This window comes from Pelodiscus sinensis, chromosome 8 (assembly GCF_052426305.1).
Source record: "Pelodiscus sinensis isolate ZL-2025 chromosome 8, ASM5242630v1, whole genome shotgun sequence".
Classification (NCBI taxonomy): domain Eukaryota; kingdom Metazoa; phylum Chordata; order Testudines; family Trionychidae; genus Pelodiscus; species Pelodiscus sinensis.
The window spans coordinates 44,576,465-44,600,725 of record NC_143059.1 but is presented as its reverse complement, the minus strand read 5'-3'; the positions used below and the strand labels follow the sequence as shown (position 1 = coordinate 44,600,725).

At 45.2% G+C, this 24,261-nt stretch overlaps 1 protein-coding gene across 7 annotated transcripts in view; it reads right to left on the bottom strand.

Moving 5' to 3' along the window:
• CFAP46 (cilia and flagella associated protein 46) overlaps positions 1–24,261 on the bottom strand; it is a 211,320-nt gene that overhangs the window by 144,717 nt on the left and 42,342 nt on the right. For all 7 annotated transcript variants that reach the window (XR_012905646.2, XM_075935219.2, XM_075935218.2 and 4 more), the window contains 6 exons: positions 23,326–23,449; positions 22,149–22,279; positions 12,479–12,624; positions 11,802–11,935; positions 6,580–6,792; positions 2,949–3,162 (listed from right to left, as the gene is read on the bottom strand). Coding sequence is in view for 6 of the 7 variants with exons in the window: in XM_075935219.2 (XP_075791334.2) it covers positions 2,949–3,162; positions 6,580–6,792; positions 11,802–11,935; positions 12,479–12,624; positions 22,149–22,279; positions 23,326–23,449 (962 nt within the window). In the remaining variant the exon portion in view is untranslated. The remainder of the gene's footprint in view (positions 1–2,948; positions 3,163–6,579; positions 6,793–11,801; positions 11,936–12,478; positions 12,625–22,148; positions 22,280–23,325; positions 23,450–24,261) is intronic.

Here is a 24,261-nt window from a genome sequence, read left to right as displayed (position 1 = left end):
AGGGGAAAGGAGTCCAGGACAGCTGGCAGTATTTTAAAGAAGCCTTATTGAAGGCACAGAAAGAAACCATCCTGACGCGTAGCAAGAGAGGCAAACATGGTAGGAGACCGGATTGGCTTACAGGGGAAATCCTTGGTGAATTTAAGCACAAAAAGGAAGCTTACAAAAAGTGGAAACTTGGACAAATAGCCAGGGAGGAGTTTAAATGTATAGCTCGAGAATGCCGGGGGGTTATCAGGAAGGCGAAAGTGCAAATGGAATTGCGACTGGCTAAGGATGTAAAGGATAACAAGAAAGGTTTCTACAGGCATGTTAACAAGAAGAAGGCGATCAGAGAGGGTGTGCAGCCCCTAATAGATGAAGGAGATAACCTAGGGTGTGTCTAGACTACAGAGTTGTGTCGACAAAAGTGGACTTTTGTCAACAAAACTATACCTGCGTCTACACTACTGCTGAGTTCTGTCGACATAACGTCGACAGAACTCAGCAGTTTTGTCGATGCTGGTAAACCTCATTTTACGAGGCATAACGCCTTCTGTCGACAGAGTTTCTGTCGACAGAAGGTGTTATTGCATGTAAACTGTCCTTTGCGTATACGCTACCATGTCGACAAAGCAGCTTGCTTTGTCGACAGAACTGAATGTAGTGTAGACGCTCTTTGTCGACAGAAGTTTTGTTGACAGTATCTGTCGACAAAACTTCTGTCGACAAAAGACTGTAGTCTAGACATACCCCTAGTGACAGATGATGTAGGGAAAGCTGAAGTACTCAATGCGTTCTGTATTCATGGACAAGGTCGGCTCCTGGACTTCTGCGCTAAGTGATGCAAGATGGGATGAAGAAGGACAGCCCGGGGTGAAAAAGAACAGATTAGGAACTACTTAGAAAAGCTAAACGTACACAAATCCATGGGTCCGGACTTAATGCATCCGAGGGTACTGAGGGAGTTGGCAACTGTCATTGAGGAGCCTTTGGCCATTATCTTTGAAAAGTCGTGGAGATCGGGAGAAATCCCGGATGATTGGAAAAAGGCAAATGTAGTGTCCATCTTCAAAAAAGGGAAGAAGGACGATCCAGGGAACTATAGGCCGGTCAGTCTTACCTCGGTTCCTGGAAAAATCATGGAAGGGATCCTTAGGGAATCCATATTGAGGCACTTGGATGAGAGGGAAGTGATTAGGAATAGTCAGCATGGATTCACAAAGGGCAAGTCATGCCTGACCAATCTGATTAGCTTCTATGATGAGGTAACTGGCTCGGTGGACATGGGCAAGTCAGTGGATGTTATATACCTTAACTTTAGCAAGGCTTTTGATATGGTCTCCCACAATATTCTTGCCAGCAAGTTAAGGGAATGTGGATTGGATAAATGGACAGTAAGATGGCTAGAAAGATGGCTAGAAGGCCAGGCCCAGCGGGTAGTGATCAATGGCTCGATGTCAGGATGGTGGTCGGTTTCTAGCAGAGTGCCCCAAGGTTCGGTTCTAGGACCGGTTTTGTTCAATATCTTTATTAATGACCTGGATGAGGGGATGGATTGCACCCTCAGCAAGTTTGCAGATGACACTAAGCTAGGAGGAGAGGTAGATACGCTGGAGGGCAGAGATAGGGTCCCGAGTAACTTAGACAAATTGGAGGATTGGGCCACAAGCAATCTGATGAGGTTCAACAAGGACAAGTGTACAGTCCTGCACTTGGGATGGAAGAATCCCAAGCATAGTTACAAGCTGGGGACCAACCGGCTAAGTAGTAGTTCTGCAGAAAAGGACCTGGGGGTTACAGTGAATGAGAAGCTAGATATGAGTCAACAGTGTGCCCTTGTAGCCAAGAAGGCTAATGGCATATTAGGTTGCATTAAGAGGAGCATTGCCAGCAGATCCTGAGATGTCATCATTCCCCTTTATTCGGCTTTGGTGAGGCCACGTCTGGAGTATTGTGTCCAGTTCTGGGCCCCCACTACAAAAGGATGTGGACGCATTGGAGAGAGTCTAGTGGAGGGCAACCAAAATGATTAGGAGGCTGGAGCATATGACCTATGAGGAGAGGCTGAGGGAGTTGGGTCTGTTTAGTCTGGAGAAGTGAAGAGTGAGGGGGGATATGATAGCAGCCTTCAACTTCCTGAAGGGAGGTTCCAAAGAGGATGGAGAAAGGCTGTTCTCAGTAGTGACAGATGGCAGAACAAGGAGCAATGGTCTCAAGTTGTGGTGGGAGAGGTCCAGGTTGGATATTAGGAAAAACTATTTCACTAGGAGGGTAGTGAAGCACTGGAATGGGTTACCTAGGGAAGTAGTGGAGTCTCCATCCCTAGAGGTGTTTAAGTCCCGGCTTGACAAAGCCCTGGCCGGGTTGATTTAGATGGGATTGGTCCTGCCTAGAGCAGGGGGCTGGACTTGATGACCTTCTGATGTCTCTTCCAGTTCTATGATTCCATGATAAGGGGATGGTTTGAGAACATGATCTTGGTAACTAATTGACCATTCATTATCAGTGGGAAATAGGTCAATGCAGGGATGACAGGAGTTACTATAGAGAACTTTCTTGGTGTCTGGCTGGTGAGTCTTGCCCACATGCTCAGGGTTTAGCTGATCGCCATATTTGGGGTCGGGAAGGAATTTTCCTCCAGGGTAGATTGGCAGAGACCCTGGAGATTTTTTGCCTTCCTCTGTAGCATGGGGCACAGATCACAGCTGGAGGATTCTCTGCATCTTGGGGCCTTCAAAGTATTTGAAGGCTTCAATATCTGAGACATAGGTGAGAGGATTATTCTAAGAGGGGTGGGTGAGATTCTGTGGCCTGCACTGTGCAGGGGGTCAGACTAGATGATCATAATGGTCCCTTCTGACCTTAAAGTCTATGAGTCTATGTCTGTGTGTGCATATGGTGGGGAGAATTAACCCCACCCCCAATAATGAGGTTTGATAGGAAACAGAGTAATTAGAACTTTGTACCTCTAAGGCTGCTTTAATATCAGGGAATCCATTTGGATCCACTGAAAAAGGTTGGACAATGTTTGTTTTTTCAATCCCCCTTATTGAAGCCCTTTTACTTTTGTCTGTTGCTGCATCTATCTTTTTCTTCTCATCAATCTTCAAAACCGGAATCCAACAAAGAATTAGGCCTCGAGCCAAAGCATTACATAACATCACCAAAACAACAGTATTTCTGAAAAAAAAAGAAAAATAAAAAGACTAAATGTAAGACACATGGCTTGGGCCTAGGGCAAAATAAAGCTGGCACAAAAAGATGATTAACATGTCTCTAAATTCTAAGTTTCCCTAGGAAAACAAATTTATGATACCCTCTACATGTTTTGTTAGTCTTTAAGGTGTTACTAGACTATTTGTTGTTCTTTAAGTTTTTTCTTGTTACAGACTAACTCCGCTACCACTCTGAAGCCTAAGATAAATTTAGCTTTCATGTTTTTCATAATATTTTTTCTTACGTGTTCTATATTAAGATCTGCCATTGCCTTCAGTAAAATACTCTATTCATATTGATACATAAAATACTCTATTCAAATTGATACATAAAAACTATGTATCAATTTGAGATATTTATTATTCCTCTACCCTCACTTGTTTCAATAAGGGTACATCTACACAGCAACATTATTTCAAAATAACTAACATTAATTCGAAATAACTTAATCCACGTCTTCATAGCAGGCAGTTATTTTGAAATAATGTTGAAATACTGTCAAGCTGGAGGACTTCCTATTCAGGTTATGTCTAGACTGCAAGCCTCTTTTGAAAGAGCCTTTTTCAAAAAAGAGCATCTAGACTACAACCAGTACTTTCGAAAAAGCAAGCCACTTTTTTGAAAGAGAGCACCCAGGCGGTCTGGACGCTCTCGTTTGAAAAAACACAGCTTGCATTACATAGCACCTTTTTTCGAAAGAGCACTTTCAAAAAAAGGCATTCTTCTTCGTAAAACGAGGTTTTTCAGCAATCGAAAAAACTGCCACTTTTTTCTATTTACTTTCGAAAGAACACAGCAGCAGTCTAGACGCAGGGGACATTTTTTCAAAAAAGGCCACTTTTTTCGAAATAATTCTGTAGTCTAGACACACCCTCTGACTCCTGTAACCCTCATTGTACAAAGAGTAAGAGAAGTCGGAAGAAGAGTGCTGCTATTTTGAAATAAGTCTGTAGACATTCACTATTTCGATATAAGCTATGCAGTTGACATGGTTCAATTTGCGTTGCTTATTTCGAGTTAAGCCCTGCTGTGTAGATGCACCCTAAGGATATGTTTACACTACAGTGTTAATTTGAGTTAACTTAATTCAAAATGGTTAATTCAAATTAAGCTAATTTGAATTAACACATCTACACACAAAATCTATTTCGAAATAGCGTTTTGCTATTTTGAAATAGCGTGTCCACACTGAGTGGACCCTGAACCGAAGTTAAGGCTGGCTGGAACCAGTGTCAGCAGGGCATCATGTTAAGACTTGGTGTGTGGGGCTGCTGCCTGAGGCTAACTGAGCTTCGTGCTTAAAAGGACCCTACCCCCACCCTGGACAGACAGTTCTCAGGGTTCCCCGCTTGCTTGTCTACCTCCAGGAGGGACAGCAAAGTAGTCCTGTCTTGGAGTGCCCGCACTTGGGACACCACAGCACGTGGCCACATGGAGCCAGAGCTGACCCTGGACATGCCAGTGTGTCTCGTGGGGTCGTTGCCATCAGCCTGGCTGCACTTGCTGCAGGCTGCCATCGGGGGCGGGTCTATTGGGGGGGCTGTCAGGAGCCAGGAGGCCCTGCGGGAGAGCGTCCACCCCGAGGAGCCCTCAGAGCCACCCCAGTCCTCCTTACCAGGGGCTCATGCCCCATTCCTCTCTCACGTCCTTCCACTTATTCCTCCCTAGTCCCCCTTCCTGATGTCAAATAAAAGACACATATGTTCAAAAATAGAAACTGGGTTTATTGAACAAAACTGGAGGAGGGATGAACCTCTGGGGAGACTGAGAAAAGGAGGTGGGAGAGGTGAAGAGAGAGGGTGGGAGAGGGGAGGGGAAAACCTGGGAGGAGGGATCTGGAAGGGGGAAGCAAGGGGAAGAAGGGGGAGGGGAAGCTCAGGGCCCAGGGTTGGGGGGTCTTGCTAGACCAACTTGATTTTCATGCAAACCTGCTCCTGGGTTTGCATGTGGCCTTCGGTGGCCAGGCTGGCATCTATCCTGCCATAGACGACTGCATTCCTCCATCTAGTGCGAAGCTCATGGAAGTTGGGGGCATCCTCCCCAAACCTGAATAAGGTCCATGATCTCCGCCCTGGACCAGGGAGGCGCCCGCTTACTCCAGCCCCTGTCAGGCTCCTGGGAGCTGGCAGACTGCTCTTGGGGAACGGTAGAGGGCTAGCTGCCAGTGGCTTGCTGGCTTATGTTTTGGGGCCACTGGGTCAGGGGCCTCGGTGGCTACTGCTGGCTCAGGACTGGCAGGCTTGGAGTTGGCACAGGCACTGTGGCCAGGGTCTGCCCCTTTAATGGCTCCGGGTCTGGGGGAGAGGAGATTAAGTTTTCCTGGTTGTGGCCAGAGTGGCTACCAGGGCTCCCTGGGAAGGGCTGGAGGCTCCCTATTTTGAATTAAGTGTCTACACAGCACTTAATTCGAAATGGCTATTTCGAATTTGGCATTACTCCTTGTAGAATGAGGTTTACCAAATTCGAATTTGGTACCTGGAAGCATTTTTTGGGGGGGAAAACCCATTTTTGAAAAAAAAACAAAAAACGCGTAAGCCTCATTTTTTGAGGAAGAGCGGTTTTTTCGACAAAGGGTTTTCTTTCTAATACCAATGCATCCAGAGTACTTTCACTTTCAAAAGATCCTCTTTCGAAAGTGAGATTGGAAGATCCTCTTTCAAAAATACCCAAAGTTCAAACGTGCCGATATTGTATAAACCTTTAATTGCTAAATTTATCACTCCCATTCTTGAGTTTTCAGTTTCAGCAGCAAGATGCGTTTCTTTGTACCAGAACTTGTCATCCCTGAATTGGAACCAATTACTGTGTATTTTTCCTTTTACTTTCACTCCCTCCCCCCTTTAAATTTTACAAAGTTCTCATACTAGTAGAAAATAATAGATCAGATTCACTTGTATTATTAAACATTTACAATTAATAGAATTTATTACATTTGAGAGAAATGGCCATCAAGTGAATACACTTCAGAGCATTCTGCTTTGTCAAGACAGCATGTCAAGTATAGGTTTCCTTTTGATTAGTCACAGAAAATGCAGCTACTGCAGGTTCCCATGTAGCTACTCCAAACTAAAAATACCATATCAGCTTTGAATAGTCACTTTTTAATAGGGTTTAATAAGGTAGAGTGAATGATAGAATGGGGGACTTCATTTTTAAACCAACAAACCCCTATACCATCTCAAATATCCATGCATAAATCAAAGCAGCACTTAGTCCCAATCAAATAAAACACTAACAACATTTCTTGAGTGCTACTGGAATATGACACAATGAAAAAATGATTTATGATATTAGTGAAAAAAAATCAAATTTATTTTTAGCTTCACAAAAGACATAATAGGAAAGAGTGAAGTCATAATCAAACTCAACCATCATATTTACCCACTGTGTCCAGTATTCTTCATTGCAATGAGAAGACTCTGCAGGGACTCAACAATCTCTCGCTGTCTTCCTGAAGCTATAAGATGTTTATTGTGATTTAATATATACACCACTGCATTGTGAACCATCCAGGCCTCATTTAACTCTTCTCCCATTTCTGCAGCCCGCAGAAAGTTTTCCATAGCATATTGGGATAAGTGGTCTATCCAGGTACTATAAAATTAATATTAAGAAACTATTATTCCAAAACTAAAAAAATAAAATGAATATATTCTACAAGCTAGAACTTACAAGCACTCTTGCTTGATCCATTTTTTTAAACATAGCATTTGTATAGAATTTTCTAGTTGTTTGTTTTTTAAATAAGAAATAGACGGGGGGAGTAGGGAAGAAGGAAAATCAACATAAAGAACATCAGTCTCCAGAGTGCTATCCAAAATAATGCAAATACTGTGTTACATAATCTAAGTCTGAAGTTTTATCCCCAGGGCACCTTATAAATTGTACATGAGTCCACATCTCAGTCCCAGAGCTCATTACGAACTTCAGGTTAAAATTATAATTGCAAATAGATTTTTAGTGTCCATTTAATTTTCCAGCACATCCCTAGCTTATCTAACTGACTATCTGGACAGTTAGGTTAAAGTGCACGTGATGGGCTCCCAGAAGCCCGTGATGATGGGCTCCCAGAAGCCCGTGATACGGGCTCCCTGAATTCCGCACTAAGTGCGGCGGGACCCCGGCCATTCTGCCAGCAAGGGGGCAGGGCGACGTGGAGCCAGAGAGGAGCAGCCGGCACCTGCTGGGGCTGTGCTGCCAACAGACAACTGTGGCACACGAGGGCGGGGCCCCGCCACAAGCCCGCAACGCCTCTGCGCAGAGGGACGCAGAGGGGGCGGGGCAACATCCCAGTGTGTCCGGCAGTGGGTCATTTGAAAAGGCCCCCGGGGGAAGGCAGCGGGGCGGCTCAGAGGGCAGGAACTGCTGAACGCTTTGATGGGGGTGCTTTACTCCGTCCTGGTGGAGAAGTGGTCAGTGTTCCCCAGGAGTCCGGTATCGCGACGAAGGGACTGGAGGAGGCAGTGGACCGGTAAGCGTCCGGGAAGAACCCAGAGGGGTCACGGTGCAGGAGGGGGATAGGAAGCAGCCTGGGGCAGAGTGCTTTTGGCGCCCGTGGGCTGACACGCTTTGGGGTGGAACCCCGTCAGCCAGGTAGGAGTCAAACACCCTGAACCCTTAGGGCACCGGGCTGGGACCCGGTGGAGAGAGAGGGCCTGGGTCCCCCTAAATCCCCTCCTCCCACACACTGCACTCTAGTCGTATACGGAGCACTGTCGGCCAATTGGCCTCGAGGGCAGATACTATCACTATTGTGTCCCAAGAAGGGGTGGCCTTAGGGGCCAAGAGACCCCAGTGATTTCCCCCTCTTCCCCAGACTTTTAAGACAGTGGGCTCGCTGGGCCCCATCCTCCTGCAGGAGAGTGGGAGCTCGCACCTGTAAACCCGCCACAGTGCACAAAAGGGCACCCCAATACTGTGCATCTGTCAAGAATTCATAGATTTTTATGACCCAATGGACCATTATGATAATCTATTTTGATCTTCTACATAATACAAATCATAGAATCCATCCAGCAATTTTTTCATTGGGTCCATAACTACTGTTCTTTCTATAAAGCAGGCTCATAATTATTGTTCTCCATAGGTCAAGCACATGAATGGAAGCACATCCCACTCTCAGATGTCATACATAGCTAAGAAAAGCATTCTCTCACTGTTTCTAGTGTCACTAGTTCTGGGGACAGTGGGGTGAAATAGCTTATGGCAGCTTCCTATAACGTCTCTGCATGTATCTGGAACTGTTAATGACATATTTGTTCCACATGACTCACATATTTAAATTGCCTCCCCTCCTCCCTCCGCCATATAGTTGATTGAAATGAGAAGTAAAGGAACTGATGCAAAATTAGCTTGAAACCAGAGAACTGCAGAAAGGAATAGTTCAAAATGACTTGATAATATGGAGAAGACTGTCAAGAATTGTACAGCAGTGCAATTAGCAAGTAGTTTGGAACATACAACAGCATGTTTCTAAAAATTCTTTGCATAGTTGACTACAAATTACAGTATAAATACAAGTATCCTCAAAACAACAAAAGGAGAGGGATAGATGAATTTAATGTGGAGATAGCTGATGTATAAAAGCAGTTTCTGACACTTATTGCCTCTGACATAGAAAAGGACCTAAGGCTACTTTGGGACATGGTTCCCCACATCAAACACTCTAATGCACAACGGGCTCTACCTATAGTCAAATGCTCACTACTTTCCAGTTGTAATCTTGTGGCACCAAGCAGCATACACTTCTAAAAGTATGATAACTTTTTGTCCTGGCGGAAGCACTACCTAATCACAGAAGCTTTAAGTTCAAATCATGATGAAATTGAATACTGGTGGAAGTATCAGCACCTTTAATGCATATGCCTTTAATTATCTCTTTTTAGGCCCTTCTTTAATGAAAGCTTTTCTTGAGAGAATATTGAAATAAAGAAAACCAGAAGATACCCTACTGATTCTAATAAGGACCTACCTCATCCTTTAACGTCTATGCTAATTTATCTTCACCCAGAGGGTCCCAGATTGGTGAGTTAATCTGACCTTCCTCCTGCAAACCTGATACACACTGCGAAGTAGTATTTTCAATGGTAGGAGTTCACAATGTCATGTCCCATACATCAAATATATTTTTTATTTAACAAATGCATGTCCCTATGCCTTCTTAAATACCTCCAGCTGTTTTGGAAGTCTATTGCCAAGTCTACACTAGACCTGTCAGCTTGGCTTAAGGTACACAACTCCGGCTACATAGATTACATAGCTGGAGTTGGCTACTGTAAGATGAGCTTGGCAATATTCCTACAACAGGAGGCTGATGGGAGCAAACACTCCTATCAGCTTCCCTTACTTCTAGCAAGAGGGAGTATTGGAGATGGCGGGGGCATCCTCTGAATTTGATTTAGTGAGTCTTAGCTAGAATCACTAAATCAAACGCCAGAAGATTGATTGGGGCAATGTCAATCTTCCACGGAGTGAAGATGTGGCCTGGTTCATTTTTAATTAAGATAAGATTTTTCCAAGTGCTTCAAGGTAATGCAGTAATAAAACAAATCTTTTAACTATAAAATCAGTTTTAAGGATATACACTCCAACTATGAATCTAGAAGAAGCATAAGCCAGAAAGCAAAGGGATGAAGGAACTGTGGGTTAGCTACACATCATGCATTGCTCTCAAAGTCAATGGCCATTAGCCTACTGGGGATATGCTATTTGAACTGTGTGGAATGCTTGCGCAGAGTGGGGACATGCACCTTAGACTTGACAAAATCAGGTGCTAAAAAAATCAGTCTTAATAAATTCGATCTTATCTCTTTGTATAGACAAGGCCAAAGATACTCAGCAGGAATCCAAAATTTCTGCAGAAAATTATAATTTTGTACGGTCAATGTGTCAGTCCAAGTTTATTTTTAAAAGCAAACAGAAACTGAGCTATACATTTAAAAAAACAGGAAGTTTGTCTAAATGCCCTAAGACATATATCCAGCATGACCCCCAAGCATGAAGTCTCTGAAAATTAAAAAACGCATCTGGTGAAACTGATGATCAGAAGAAAACCTCTTGCCTAACCTTCAAAAAGTGCTTACTTAACAAGTTTTTGAGTGACATGTTATTGTAATACTGTGACGGGATTAACCTGTCCCGCACTGAGGAGGAGGGAGAGGAGCCCGCTTATTGGGTAGAGCACGTCCCTCCCCCACAGCCCTACAGGGCATGCTCGAGGTGCAGCCTCACTATAAAAGACTGCCGGGCTGCTCAGTTGGGGCAGACCGCCGGGGAGGAAGGAGCTCTGGCCCAAGCTGCAGGCCCGCCGCCGGACCTGCCGCCAGATTCAGAGCCGGAGGGACCGCCGCTATTACTACTACAATCTCCGGGGCGAGCACGCCCCCAACGCTGACGCCGGGGGGCTGCCCGCCCCGCTGCAGGAGACATCCCCTGCGCTGCTGCCCCAGAGACGGGACCAGCTGACGCTGACGCCGCCGCCAACCCAGCTTCGCCAGGTGGGACCTCCGTCGGCCACAAGGCTGGGATAGGAAGCAACCCAGGGCAAGGGGCAGGGAACGCCCGGTGGGCTCAGAATGTTTCGGGGAGGACCCCCCACCCCACTGAACCAGTGGTGGGAACCACCCACCACCATAAGGGCCCTGGGTTGGGGTCCGGTGGAGAGGGAGGACCCGGACCTCCCTACCCCAACCCCTCAGAGTGTGGACTAGGCCTCAGGGCCTGCTGTGACTGTGGCCTAGGCCTCTGGGCCTGTTGCGGAGGCTGGACTAGGCCTCAGGGCCTGCTGCGAGTGTTGGACTAGGCCTCAGGGCCTGCCGTGACTGTGGACTAGGCCTCCGGGCCTGCCGTGACTGTGGACTAGGCCTCAGGGCCTGTTGCGGCTACTAGACTAGGCCTCCGGGCCGGTGGCTAGCGCTTTCACGGGGAAAAGGGAAAGGGGCGGAGAGGACCCCGCCACAAATACTAATGGATAAATAGGGAAGGAAAGTTTGAGTTAGTGGGACAATTTTGGGGAACACTTGGAGGAACGCCTCAAGGTCTCCTTGAGGACTCTTCACATCTGGACGCATCTTCATTCCCACCGGCAGACGGAAGCCTGGCCATCGGAAGCCTGCCCGGTGTCACTCGAGAGCCACACTCAACTTCGGTAACTATCGAGGGTGGGGGTGTTTTACTAACCTGTTGTGGATATTTGTAAGTGTTTTAGACTAAGTGAAGTTTAACTTTAAGTGAAAGCTCTCTTGTGTTGTCCTGTTTGTACCATCCATTTATCGGTCAGACGACCGTGTCTCCCCTGAATTATTTCCTGACACCACCTAGCAAAGAGTAAAAGTTAACGAGAGTTTTGGGTTGAAAGAACCCTAGGTAACAGTAGGTATTCCACAAGGAAACCAACTCAGAAATGGTTTCTTAAAATCTTTCCCTTTAATACCTTACTCTTTTCCCACTAGAATCCGTGCCTTTGAACCAATGTATAACAATGCCTTGGATAACAATGGGTTTTATTTTAACAAGTAACAACTTCTGAAAATATCTTCATGGTGTGATAATCAAACAGAATTTGCCAAGCACCCCAGAGTTAGTAATAGATTAAAGAAAAACACCTGTATGTCATCCATTCTGGATCCTGTTCAGGAAGTTTGGAAATATATCCTGTGGGATGCTGGCTTGTGTCTTCAGGAAGGACAGCATGATCATTCAGCTGAATACCTTCTAGTCTTAACAAATGAATAGTCGCCTAGAAATATATATATAAAAATTTTCATATATTATCAATACACAAAACTGCAATTTCATCAAATCTTATCACATTGAAAACAGACTGGCTTCTACTCAAGTCAGTCTCCATTCTACAAAAAAGTATTAGCACCACAATTTTGTCAAATACCTTGCAGGATATAGCAATTTATCAAAAAACACATTAAATACTGTTTTTCTAATTCCTTAGATCCTACAGAATGAATTTAACATAATCCCTGTAAAAAATACTTTATCTAAGTGAAATTTTAAAGCTTTGGGCAATTGTCAAACATTTGAAATAAAATCACTAAAACACATCGGTACTGACAGAGAAAACATTAGTATACTTTGAATGTAAACTTTTTAGATAGGAGCATCACATAACTTTTTTTTTAAGTTTCTATGCAAACACATCGGTTATTGTTTACAATCTCTACTAACTGACATATCATTCCTGGAGCTGAATGTATACCGGTGCTATAAATAAAGCCAAGGATGGAAAAGACAAAGAATGAATATGACAGCTGTACAATTTACTAACCTCTGCATTAATGAATCTTATTTCTGCTAATGTTCTGAGTAAATCTCTTTCAAAAGAGAATGATTTAATGGGCCAGGATGATTCCATTTGTACGCTGCCACCTCGATTATCATCCATCACAATTGTACTAGCTTTCTTCTTTTGTACTAAGAAAAAGAAAACCTCACTTATTATTGTTGGTATGTAAATCCGAAAGATTTTTTTACTGTACTTCTAAATAAGAAAAATGCCTAATTAAAATCTATAAAAGAGATAGAAATGAATTCAGATTTAAAATTGCTGCCTTCAAAATTCATATTTATTACAGCTTACAGCAACTGAAAATACTTCTCTTCAGGCAGTGCCAGGAGACAAGTATGTAAATCAGTTACATGGACGGCAGTGTGAGCCGGACAGCATAAAGCAGTCAGGAAATGACACTATTACAGAGTCTTCACTAGTCACACCAAACACCTTTCTCGTATTTCTGGATTGTCTAATATGTAGTTGTAACCACAGAAAGCACAGTGGACCAAAACAGCTTGTTTGTGTTTTCACTTCTTGCTTCAACAATTGGGTGATGTAGGTTAGACATCTTTAGGTGCTGACACATTATAGTTTATTAATTTTTCAGATTGGTTAACATTAGGGTTGCTAACTTTTTGGTTGTGGAAAACTGAACATCTTTGCTCTGCCACTGTGCTGTCCCTTCTCCGAAGCCCCACTCCCACTTACTCCATGCCCCATTCCTCTGTCACTCACTGTCCCCACCCTGCACTCATTCACACCAAACTGAGGCAGGGGTTTAGGTGTGGGAGGGGATAGGACTCCAGGTTGTGGTGAGGTTCAATTTAGGAGAATGCTCTGGGCTGGAGCAAGGGAATGGGATGCAGAAGAAGTTGAGGGCTCCATGCTTGGTCAAAGAGTTCAGAGTATGGAAAGAATGAGGGCTCCAGATGAGGGTGTAAATCTGGGGTGGATCTGGGAATGAGAAGTTTGGGGTACAGGAGGGGTGTCCCAGGATGAGGGAATCAGTGTAGGAAGGGGCTCAGGGATAGGGCATGAAATTGGAGTACAGGGGGTGAAGGCTCTGGGTAGCACTTACCTCTGGCTTTTAGCGGGCGAGGTGGCTAAGGGGCTCTGTGAGATGTCCCCGTTCACAGGCATGAATCCCACCAGAGCACCCACTGGCCACAGTTTTTGACCAATGTGAATGACAGAGACAGTATTTGTGGCAGGGGCAAAGAGCAGAGCCCCTATGGCTGTCCCTCCGAAACAACCATATCCTCCACTTCCTAGGAATCACGTGGAGTCAGGTAGGGAGCCTGCCAGCCATGCACCAACCAGACTTTACACTCCAGTTAGTGCTGCTGACTGGTGCCACCAGGATCCCTTTTCAGTCAGGTCTTCTGATTAAAAACTGGACAGTTGGCAACTCTAGTTAACATGCAATGTTATGTTTTATAAGCACTACAAATGAGATGTTGCTCAGTTTGTGCGTTGTGAACATTTCAAGATTTGCTCCAATCAGAGTGGATATATTTGAATTTTCACATTGTTTCACAGGTATCACGTCCTGGCAATGGAAGAGAAAACCTCAAATGGTATTAAAATAAAGGAGGGGAATGATGATTGGTCAACTTCATAGGAATCAAAAGAAAACAATTTCTCTTTTCCCTTGGATTAAAGTGGTCCTTCCTAGTTTTATAATCTATGCAGTATTCAGTAACCCATAAATGTCAAGGGGTGAATCAGTGAGAAGCAGGGGCAATCACTTCATACCAGGACCGGTTTAAATCAGCTTTATACTTTTAAGTGTGAGTTGGTAAAGTTGAAGAATTGTGACCAATTTCTAATGTGACAAGGTCAGTTCAGAGGGCTATTACAGAGTGGGAAAAATGCAGCCCAAAAAGGGTAAAAGGCCTGCTAGTTATGGGTGGAAGACTGCAGGACAATTAGGAGGATCTGAGAGGGACCTGGCCCAGGCAGATTGGGGCCAGCTGACTCCACTTGAGGCCTGCTGGAGGCCTTTAAAAGCCTCCCCAGGGAGAAAGTGGGGGAGAGATTGAGAGGAGAGAAGGAAAGGCAGAAAGAGAGAGAGAGAGAGAGGGTACGTCTACAATCAAAGTTAATTCAAAATAACAGCCATTATTTCGAATTAACTTTCAAAGCTTCGCCACAGGCAAACCGCTATTTTGAAATAAATTCGAAATAGTGAAGCACTTATTTCAAATTTGGTAAACCTCATTCTAAGAGGAATACTGCCAAATTCAAAATAGCTAAATCGAAATAAGCGCTGTGTAGATACTTATTTCGAAATAGGGGGCCTCCAGTGCTTCCCATGGTGCCCTTGGCTGTGTCCAGACTCAGGGGTTTTTTCGAAAAAAGTAGCCTTTTTTCGAAAAAACATCACCTGCATCTAGACTGCAGCTGCGTTCTTTCGAAATTAAATCGAAAGAACGCGGCTTTTCTTTCGACGGCAGTAAACCTCATTTCACGAGGAAGAACGCCTTTTTTCGAAAGTGCTCTTTCGAAAAAAGGCGTTCTTGAATGCCAACAGGGCTTTTTAAAAAGAGAGCATCCAGACTCACTTGCTGCTTTCTTTCGAAAAAGCGGCTTGCTTTTTCTAAAGTACTGCTTGCAGTCTAGATGCTCTTTTTCAAAAGAGGCTTTTTCGAAAGATACTTTCGAAAAAGCCTCTTTCGAAAGAGGCTTGCAGTCTAGACATAGCCCTTGTGGCTACTCTGGGCCAAACCAAAAAAACTCCTCTGCTTCCCTCACCCAACCCCGGAGCCCTTGAAAGGGTAGACTCAGTTTGGCCACAGGGCCTGTGCCAGCTCTAGGCTTGCCAGCCCAGAGCCCGCAAGCGCTGCTCCTGACCCAGTTGCCAGCATGAGCCAGCCAGCCAGTACCAGCCAGCCCTCCACCGCTCCCCAGGAGCAGTCTGGCAGCTCCCAGGAGCCTGCCGGGGTCTGCAAAAAGGCGGGTGCCTTCCTGGTCCAGTGCGGAGACCATGGACCTGATTGAGGTTTGGGGGGAGGCCTCCAATGTCCATGATCTCCGCACTAGATGGAGGAACGCGGCCATCTACAGATGGATGGCTGACAGCCTGGCCACCAAAGGCCACATGCGCAACCAGGAGCAGGTGCGCATGAAAATTAAGGAGCTGAGGCAGGCCTATGCCAAGCCACAGGGAGCAGCTCCCAACCAGGGGCTGACCCAGACTCCTTCCCCTACTTTGAGGCCCTGGACCGCATCTTGGGGGGCCGGATGGTCCATGTCCCCCAGGTGGTCATCGACCCTGGGGCAGAGGGCCCTGAGCAGGGCACGGAGGAGGAGGATAACGGCCAGGAGTCACAGGAGCCTGGAGGGAGCAGGGCACCCACCCTGAACCCCCGAGGCATCACAGCAGCAATATCACTGCTGTCTCCCGAGGTCGGTGAGGGCTCAACATGTGAGTGCCATCACTGTCCCCTTATGTGAGGAAGAGGGAGCCCAGGGACCGTGCGTGTGGGCCTTGCTGAGCAGGGATCACGCAGCAACCTGTGCGTGTACTGTGCCAGCTGGGGCATGTGGCCCCGGCTAACTGCCACACAGGGGCCCTGGCCTGTTACCCACACACTTGTATGTATGTATGAAGGCACATGACATGCTCCGTACCCCGGGGAGGGACACTATACAATGCCTTCCCTCTATCAGCCCCCTCTACGCAGAGGGCACATCCTCCCCCCCACACCCACACTATGTACAGCACAGGGGCATGGGTACAGTCCCGGGCCAGCTCACACTTCCAGGGATACCAGGACATGAAGGTGAGGAGACCTGCTGTCTTCACCTTGCAGAGGGGGGCTGAGCTCACCCACTGTGTCCCCAGGGATAACTGACCACCTCTTTGGTTTCTCCACAGCTGCACCAGCTGTGATTACAGGGTGCACCACTCCGCCAGGACATCCTCCCGCACCCGGGCCCGCAGGCTCACCCGGAACCAGGAGGGATACCAGCAGCAGCACCTGGGGTTACTGCAGAGGCAGGTCCACAGCCAGGAGCACTGGGTGCAGGAAGACCTCCAGTTGTGGCAGGAAAACTTGCAGGAGCTCCGTGACCAGGGCCGTGCCATCTGCCACCACCTGCAGACCATGGTGCAGAGATTGCTGCCTGTTGCTGCTCCGGCCCCTGTAGCCACCCCAGATATCACTCCTCCTCCCCCTCCTACTTCTTCTTTCCTTCCGTCCCCCCCCTCCATAGAATCATAAAATACTAGGACTGGAAGGGACCTCGAGAGGTCATCGAGTCCAGTCCCCTTCCCTCATGGCAGGACCAAATACTGTCTAGACCATCCCTGATAGACATTTATCTAACCTACTCTTAAATATCTCCACAGATGGAGATTCCACAACCTCCTTGGGCAATTTATTCCAGTGTTTGACCACCTTGACAGTTAGGAACTTTTTCCTAATGTCCAATCTAAACCTCCCTTGCTGCAGTTTAAGCCCATTGCTTCTTGTTCTATCCTCAGAGGCCAAGATGAATAAGTTTTCTCCCTCTTCTTTATGACACCTTTTTAGATATCTGAAAACTGCTATCATGTCCCCCCTTAATCTTCTCTTTTCTAAACTAAACAAACCCAATTCCTTCAGCCTTTCCTCATAGGTCATGTTCTCTAGACCTTTAATCATTCTCGTTGCTCTTCTCTGGACCCTCTCAAATTTTTCCACATCTTTCTTGAAATGCGGTGCCCAGAACTGGTCATAATACTCCAATTGAGGCCTAACCAGCGCAGAGTAGAGCGGAAGAATGACTTCGCGTGTGTTGCTCACAACACACCTGTTAATACATCCCAGAATCATGTTCGCTTTCTTTGCAACAGCATCACACTGCTGACTCCTATTTAACTTGTGGTCCACCATAACCCCTAGATTCCTTTCTGCCGTACTCATTCCCAGGCCGTCGCTTCCCAATCTGTATGTGTATGCCGTACTCCTTCCCATACCTGCTCCCCCACAGGGACGCCGAGGCTCCTGCACCCGCAGTGCTAGGAGACAGGAGGGCCGGCAAGACCCCCAACCCTGAGCTTCTCCTCCCCCTTCCTCCCCTTGCCTCCCCCTTCCAGCTCCCTCCTCCCAGGTTTCCCCCTCCTCTCTCCCACCTTCATTTCTCCTGACCCCAGTTATGGTCAATAAAGAGGGGTTTTTTTGGCAGTAAGTGTTTTTGACATCAGGAGGGGGAGTTAGGGAGGGGAAAGTGGAAGGAGGTGAGGGTGGAATAAGGCACAAGGCCCCAGTGGGGCACGCCAGGGAGACTTCACTCCTCTTCTATCTGGAAGCTCTTCCGCAGGGCCTCCCGGATACCAGTAGCCCCCCCCCCCCTCCGATGGGCTTCCCGGCTGGCAGCCGTGAGGGGCTGCGTGTACAGGCCAGCCAAGTGGTTGGCCTCTGCCATCCAGCCTAGCAGGAACGCCTCCCCCTTCTGCTCACACAAATTGTGCAGCACACAGCACGCCGCCACCACATGCAGAATATTCTTCTTGGAGAGGTCGAGTCGGGTGAAGCGGCATCAAAATCGGGCCTTCAGCCAGCCTAAAGCCCCCTCCACCACAATGCAGGCCCTGCTGAGCCTGGCATTAAAGGCCTGCCGGGAGGGATTGAGGTGTCCCGTGTAGGGCTTCATGAGCCAGGGTTGTAGTGGGTAGGTTACATCTCCCACCAGGAAGACAGGCATGTCCACGTCCCCGTCCCTGATGTGGCAGCCAGGGAAGAAGGTCCCAGTGTGCAGCCTCTGGCACACGGAGGAGTTGCAGTAAACCCGTGCGTCGTGTGCTTTGCCGACCAGCCCATGTTAATGTCCACGAACTGGCCCCGGTGGTCAGACACAGCCTGCAGGATGACCGAGAAGTATCCTTTCTGGGAGGCCTGGTGTTCCGGGGCACGGATGGGGATATGCATCCCGTCGACTGTCCCTTCCCCCCTGCAGTTGGGGAAGCCCAGAGCACCAAACCCCTCGATGACCGTGTCCACATCAGTGGGGCGGATGACTCTGCAGAGCAGCACTCTATTGATGGCCTTGACCATTTGCAGAGTGACACACAAACCACCGAGAGTCACTGGGGTGCCAGGGTGACTGAGAGCGCTCCTTCCCCGCTACTGCCCCGTGCCCCTACCCCAGAAGCAACACCCCCTGCAATCCTGGCCACCGCAGGCAGTCTGTAGTGTGGCTGGGACAGAACAAACCCTCCAGTAGAGGGGACTTGCACCCCTCTTTTCCCTAGGGCAGCCCATCCACTCCTCGCACCTCCTCTCCCCCGCTACAGTGACCGGAGACTGCCACACCTGCATGAGCACTGCTCCGATGGTGGATCTCCCCATGCCAAACTGGTTTGCCATGGATAGGTAGCTATCCAGCATGGAGAGCTTCCAGAGGGTGATGGCCACATGCTTCTGGAGGGGAATGGTGGGCCTCATGTGCGTGTCCCGTCACCGCAGAGCAGGGGCAAGCCACTCACAGAGCTCGAGGAAGGTGTCCTTCTTCCTCCTGAAGTTCTGGGTCCACTGTTGGTCTCCCCAGCACTCCAGGATGATGTGATCCCACCAGTCACTGCTGGTGTCCAGACGCCAGATGCAGCGTGGCACACTGGCATCCGGCCGCTGCTCCTCCAAGGCCCCCAAGGGAGTCCGTAAGAGGACCTGGGGGCTGGGCTGCCGCAGAAGCTGCCACGCAGTCTCCAGCACTTGCTGCCAGGCTTGCAGCAAGACATTCAAAATAAGCACCAGAGTCTTTTTGGTGCCAAGTGTTGTGGTGTCCCGAGTCAGGGCAACCAAAGTAATCAAAGAAAAAAAATGCTTTGCTGTCCCTCAGCAAAGTAGGCAAGCAAGCAGGAAAACCTGAGAATCGGCTGACCAGGGGGGCCCCTTTAAGCACAAGCCTCAGATAGCCTCAGACACCAGCAACGCAAAACAACTACTGACCTGATGCCCTGCTGGAACTGGTTTCAGCTGGCCTTAAATGCGATTCAGTGTCCAATTAGCATGGATGCACTATTTCAAAATAGCAAAACACTATTTCGAAATGCATTTTGTATGTAGACACATTATTTCAAAATAAGATATTTAGAAATAACGCTGTAGTGTAGACATACCCAGAGAGACAGAGAGCAAGCACGCAAGTGTTAGAGACATATGAAGTACCAACTATATTACAGCTAGAGACAGCAGGGGTGTGGAGTCTCAGAAGGACTGGCTGGGCTCCCTACCCTAGAAACCAGCTATAAACCCATACTCTGGCAAAGAGGGGAAGGCAGTCGACCCAAACACCAGCCAAGGAATGAGAGGCCCTTGCCACACCAGATAAAAAGAGACCATCCTCTTTGGTGATTATTCTCAACAATAAAATATTCTTATTTCAGACTAACTCAGTACTTATTTCTTGGGATGCTGTTTACCAGAAACACAAGACCAGCATGTTACATTCCTGCATTAAAATAACAGAACTCCAAGAAAATAAATTCCAGTTTACAGGCTATGTTATACCGTTTGTGTAAAAGACACAAATTATTTGAATGTACATGTATAAAACAATTCTAATCCATATACAAACCTCCCAACTGAACAACAATCAGCTTTAACTAAATATTCTACGAACAATTAAATGAATAATAAAACCATATACATTTCATTTATATCCTGGAAAACATGCTTCATAACCTACTACTTGCCTAACAACTGATTAATTTTACCAAATATTATTCTTTTACAGCACTGCTAACTGTGTAACAAACAAGTTATTCCACCAAGTTCTCTACAAGTGCATCTACACTGCACCCAAAGCTCGAAATAAGCTATGCAATTTGAGTTATGTAAATTGTGTAGCTCATTTCAAGTTAATTTCAAAATAGCTTATTTTAAAATTTCGAAATAGAGCTCTATTCCAAAACGCCCCTTACTCCCTGTGGAACGAGGTTTATAGAGACGTCGGAATAGTGAGCCCATTATATTTTGCAATAACAGGCTTTCTCCAAAGACATGGAATAGCTAATTCGAGATATTTCCAGGATCCTGAAATAGTTCTGCAGTGTAGACGTAGCCAATGGGTAATAACTGGCATAATTCCGTAGATTACCTGGCACTGTAACAGTTATTTGATCAAACTGTATAAAATATTTTACCAATTATTCCTATGTTACTTCCTTTTTCTAAAATTTACCTCTATAACTTTAATTAGAATCTGTAGATTTACTGATGAAAACTCCCATACAAGGCCTAAGTATTAATTTATTATTATTAAGCTTAACTGTATATTTGTATTTTTACCTATAATTATCCCCCTGAAACACAAACAAACATTAAAGAAAGGATAAACATGAATTTGGACGAAGTAGGGTGACCCTTTTCCAATTGCCCTGACTTCATGTTGTAGCACAAGAAATAGTGCTTCCCTAATATTTTAATGGTGCTCCGGGATAAACCTTGTTTGGGAGTATAAAAGCAGGTTTCTAAATGTACATGTGGCATGAGGAGGAAAGTGCACATTGAGACCCTGTGATCCTGTTTTTAGTTCAATTATTAGAAATAACAAATGATCTTACTGTAACATAAATTGTCTTGATTTTAACATAATGTAACATTGGAGATTTAACAAGAATAAGGAACAGCTGTGCAAATAAAATGTGCTTGGTTCAGAATGTTCAAACTGCACTTTTATTATATCCTAAAAACGTAAGAAACATTACTGATGGCATTAATTTGTAAAAAGGACATGGCCGTTCAACTAATTTTAAAAGATTACATGTCTGAAAATTGCCATTAACACACCTGCATGGATCTATATAAAATACATTCCTCAAATAGGACTGCTTTGTGCCAAGCTTCTCTATTATGCATTCCTAATAAAATTACTCATGCTCAAACAGCTTTTCAATTAAAAATCAAATGGGTTAGAAATGAAAACTTTTAAAGTATATACTACACTTAATTAAGGTATACAGTTGCCATTGCTGGAGTTCTATCTGAAATTTGAGAGAAATAGACTATCTGTTTTTTTAAATACACAATTGTCCACATAATGGAAAAATAACCAGGATTAAAAATTCACTTTTAAAAGGACATCATTGATTTGAAAAGAAAAGAATTGAAAGATACTTGGTAAGTCTTCCCAGACAAATCTATGAATTTTACCATCACATTTACCTATTTAAAAAAAAAAAATCTGCTTCTCTTCTTTGTTTGTGAAAGAGACATCTACTAACAATGAAACAGACTACTAGTAATAGTGGATAAAAAGCTACTGGTATTATCATCTAATGGAATTATTCTTTTGGTCTCAGTGGCAGAGGTCTGCAATTTTATGCTGAATGTTCCGAGATTCAGTACTGCTGAAACCCCATGCATGGGGTGATCATGTACATAAACTGATATCATAGCACAGAATAAATATATTGAAAAAAAGAGAAGGTGCGTCAGTGACAGGAACACCAGGAGTTACAGTAATAGTAGATAAAGCATTATCTGATAGAAATTCCAATTTTTAAATTGTTGATGTGAAGTGATAAATTGTTTAATAATCAAATCATCCCTCTAGGGTTAAAACAAATGTAAAATATCAGCAATTGATTGACAGTGTATAACACAGAGTGACATTTAAAAATATTTTTAAAACATCAATTAAGCAAAGTAGTAATGCAAGTAATGAGTTGACTTACATTTTTTAGACTGTGGTACCTTCCTCACCTGAGTATCATCATACAAGAGACAGAATCTGCATGCTGCCCGGCACACATCCCATACTCCTTGTTTCCGTGCAACTTTTGCCAAATCTGCCCAAAGACTTATTCTATTGTAAAAATAATCACATATGAAAACTCTTTAAGAGATTTATTTTTTAAATGCTAGATTCAGCCTGAAATTTCAGGTTAATTAATAATATCCTACATTATAATATAGACTTAAAAACCAGGTAAAAATTATTTCATTATTACTAAATTTAGGGTCAATTTTATTACTACAGGTTGTACCTCCCTTAATTGGGATTCTCTAGGTACAGGACCACAGAGCCCAGGTATAAGGAGTTTGGACAGCAGGGCAGGAGTGGCCGGGGGGGGGGGGGAGCCCTGTTTTGGGCGAGATAATGGAGGAGCAAATGATGCAGCAGGAAGTTCTGTCTCTTGTCCTGGGAAGCAGCGGGGGGAAAGAGGGAGCTCTGGCCCCATGAGGCAGTGGCAGCTGTGGCACTTCAGCCCCGGCTGCGGAGCTCAGGGGCTGGCAGTGGCAGCCGTGGAGCTCTGACCCTGGCCGCAGAGCTCAGGGGAGGCGGCCCTGGCCACACAGGTCTGGCCCCATCGGCAGCCATCGAGCCCCTGCATGCCACGGCCACTCAGGCAGCAGGAGGTCTGGGCTGGAGCTTTAGCCAGGGCAGTAGGGGCCATGTTCGGAGGAACCTCCCCGGATCCAGCAAATCTCCTTCAGGACTGGTCAGGTCCTGAGGGTATCAGATGAGGGAGGTACAACCAGTAATAAAGATAACTTATAAAGCTTACAGCATTTAGCATCAACTGCAGGAGGAGGATGCCAGTTACTGAAGATTACTTATATATTGGAATCAAGGGATAAAGCTGTTATTGCGAATTATATCAGTATATAAGATAAATAACCATAACAAAGTTTAATGGCTATGGCCACATTGTGAGTATATGCTTCTGATCCCCTGTTTAAAGTAAGTACAGCTACACTGAATCTGAACCAGAGTGCTCCACTCCATATAGGACTAAGCCTCAAATAACATCAGAGTCATAATAGCAAAGTTTTCTTCTTTGGTAACAGCAACACACCATCTTTAAAATGGAAAATAATGATCCTCTATTCCTTCTTTGCAGTAATTACCTCTCCTTGTCATTTCCATGTCCTAATCGTTTCAAATGTCCTTCAGCTTTCTCCACACTTTTAGTATGATGTTGTGCTTTTGCACAGAGATAACTTATTTGGCTTCTACATTTACCTGAAGAAACTTAATGGAGAAAAACGAATGAAAGCAAATTTTGAAACTTTACAATGTATGCTTTTCATCACAACAGTAATAACTTCATTCATAAGTAGATCCTTATACATTTTAAAATACACATACAATAATTTTAAAAATACAAAAGTTATTTTGTACTAACAATTTTGTTTGAAATTAGTATAAACAAAATATTCTAATTAGCAAAAACAGTTTGATTCAGGGCAACCTAATTAAAAGAGAAATATATCTATATTGAAGACTTCCTGTAGGGACATACGTTTTCATGTGTGAATTTTGTGTGCTAACTGGAATTTAATAAAGTAATATAGATGGCATCAGTGAAAAGTACACAAATTCATAATTAAATTTGTGAAACATTTGAAGTTTTGCTTTTTTAGTTCTCAAGACCTTTCTTCGAAATGTAGGCCACAATTCTGCACTAATAGCTACAGTAAAGTACTCCAGCTGTATAACTATGAATTTTCAGCAAGAATTTTACAATAACTTTGACTTTGGAACAGGCTTTTTAGTGTTAAAGCTGAGAACAATTCCCCAAAACATTTGTTTTAGAGAGGACCAATGCAGCTACTATCAAAGCAACTATGAAGGGAAAGTGAGTCATTGAAATGTGGGGCTGGAAGGAAGCTTGGGATGCTATGAAGCCTAGCCTCCTGAGCTGAATCAGAACCAAGCAAACCCAGACCATCACTGAAACACTGCTGTTAATATGTCCAAGCATGAAATCAGCCTTTTTCCCAACTGCATCACACGTTGCTGACTCATATTCAATTTGTGAGCTATTATTTATCCCCAGATCC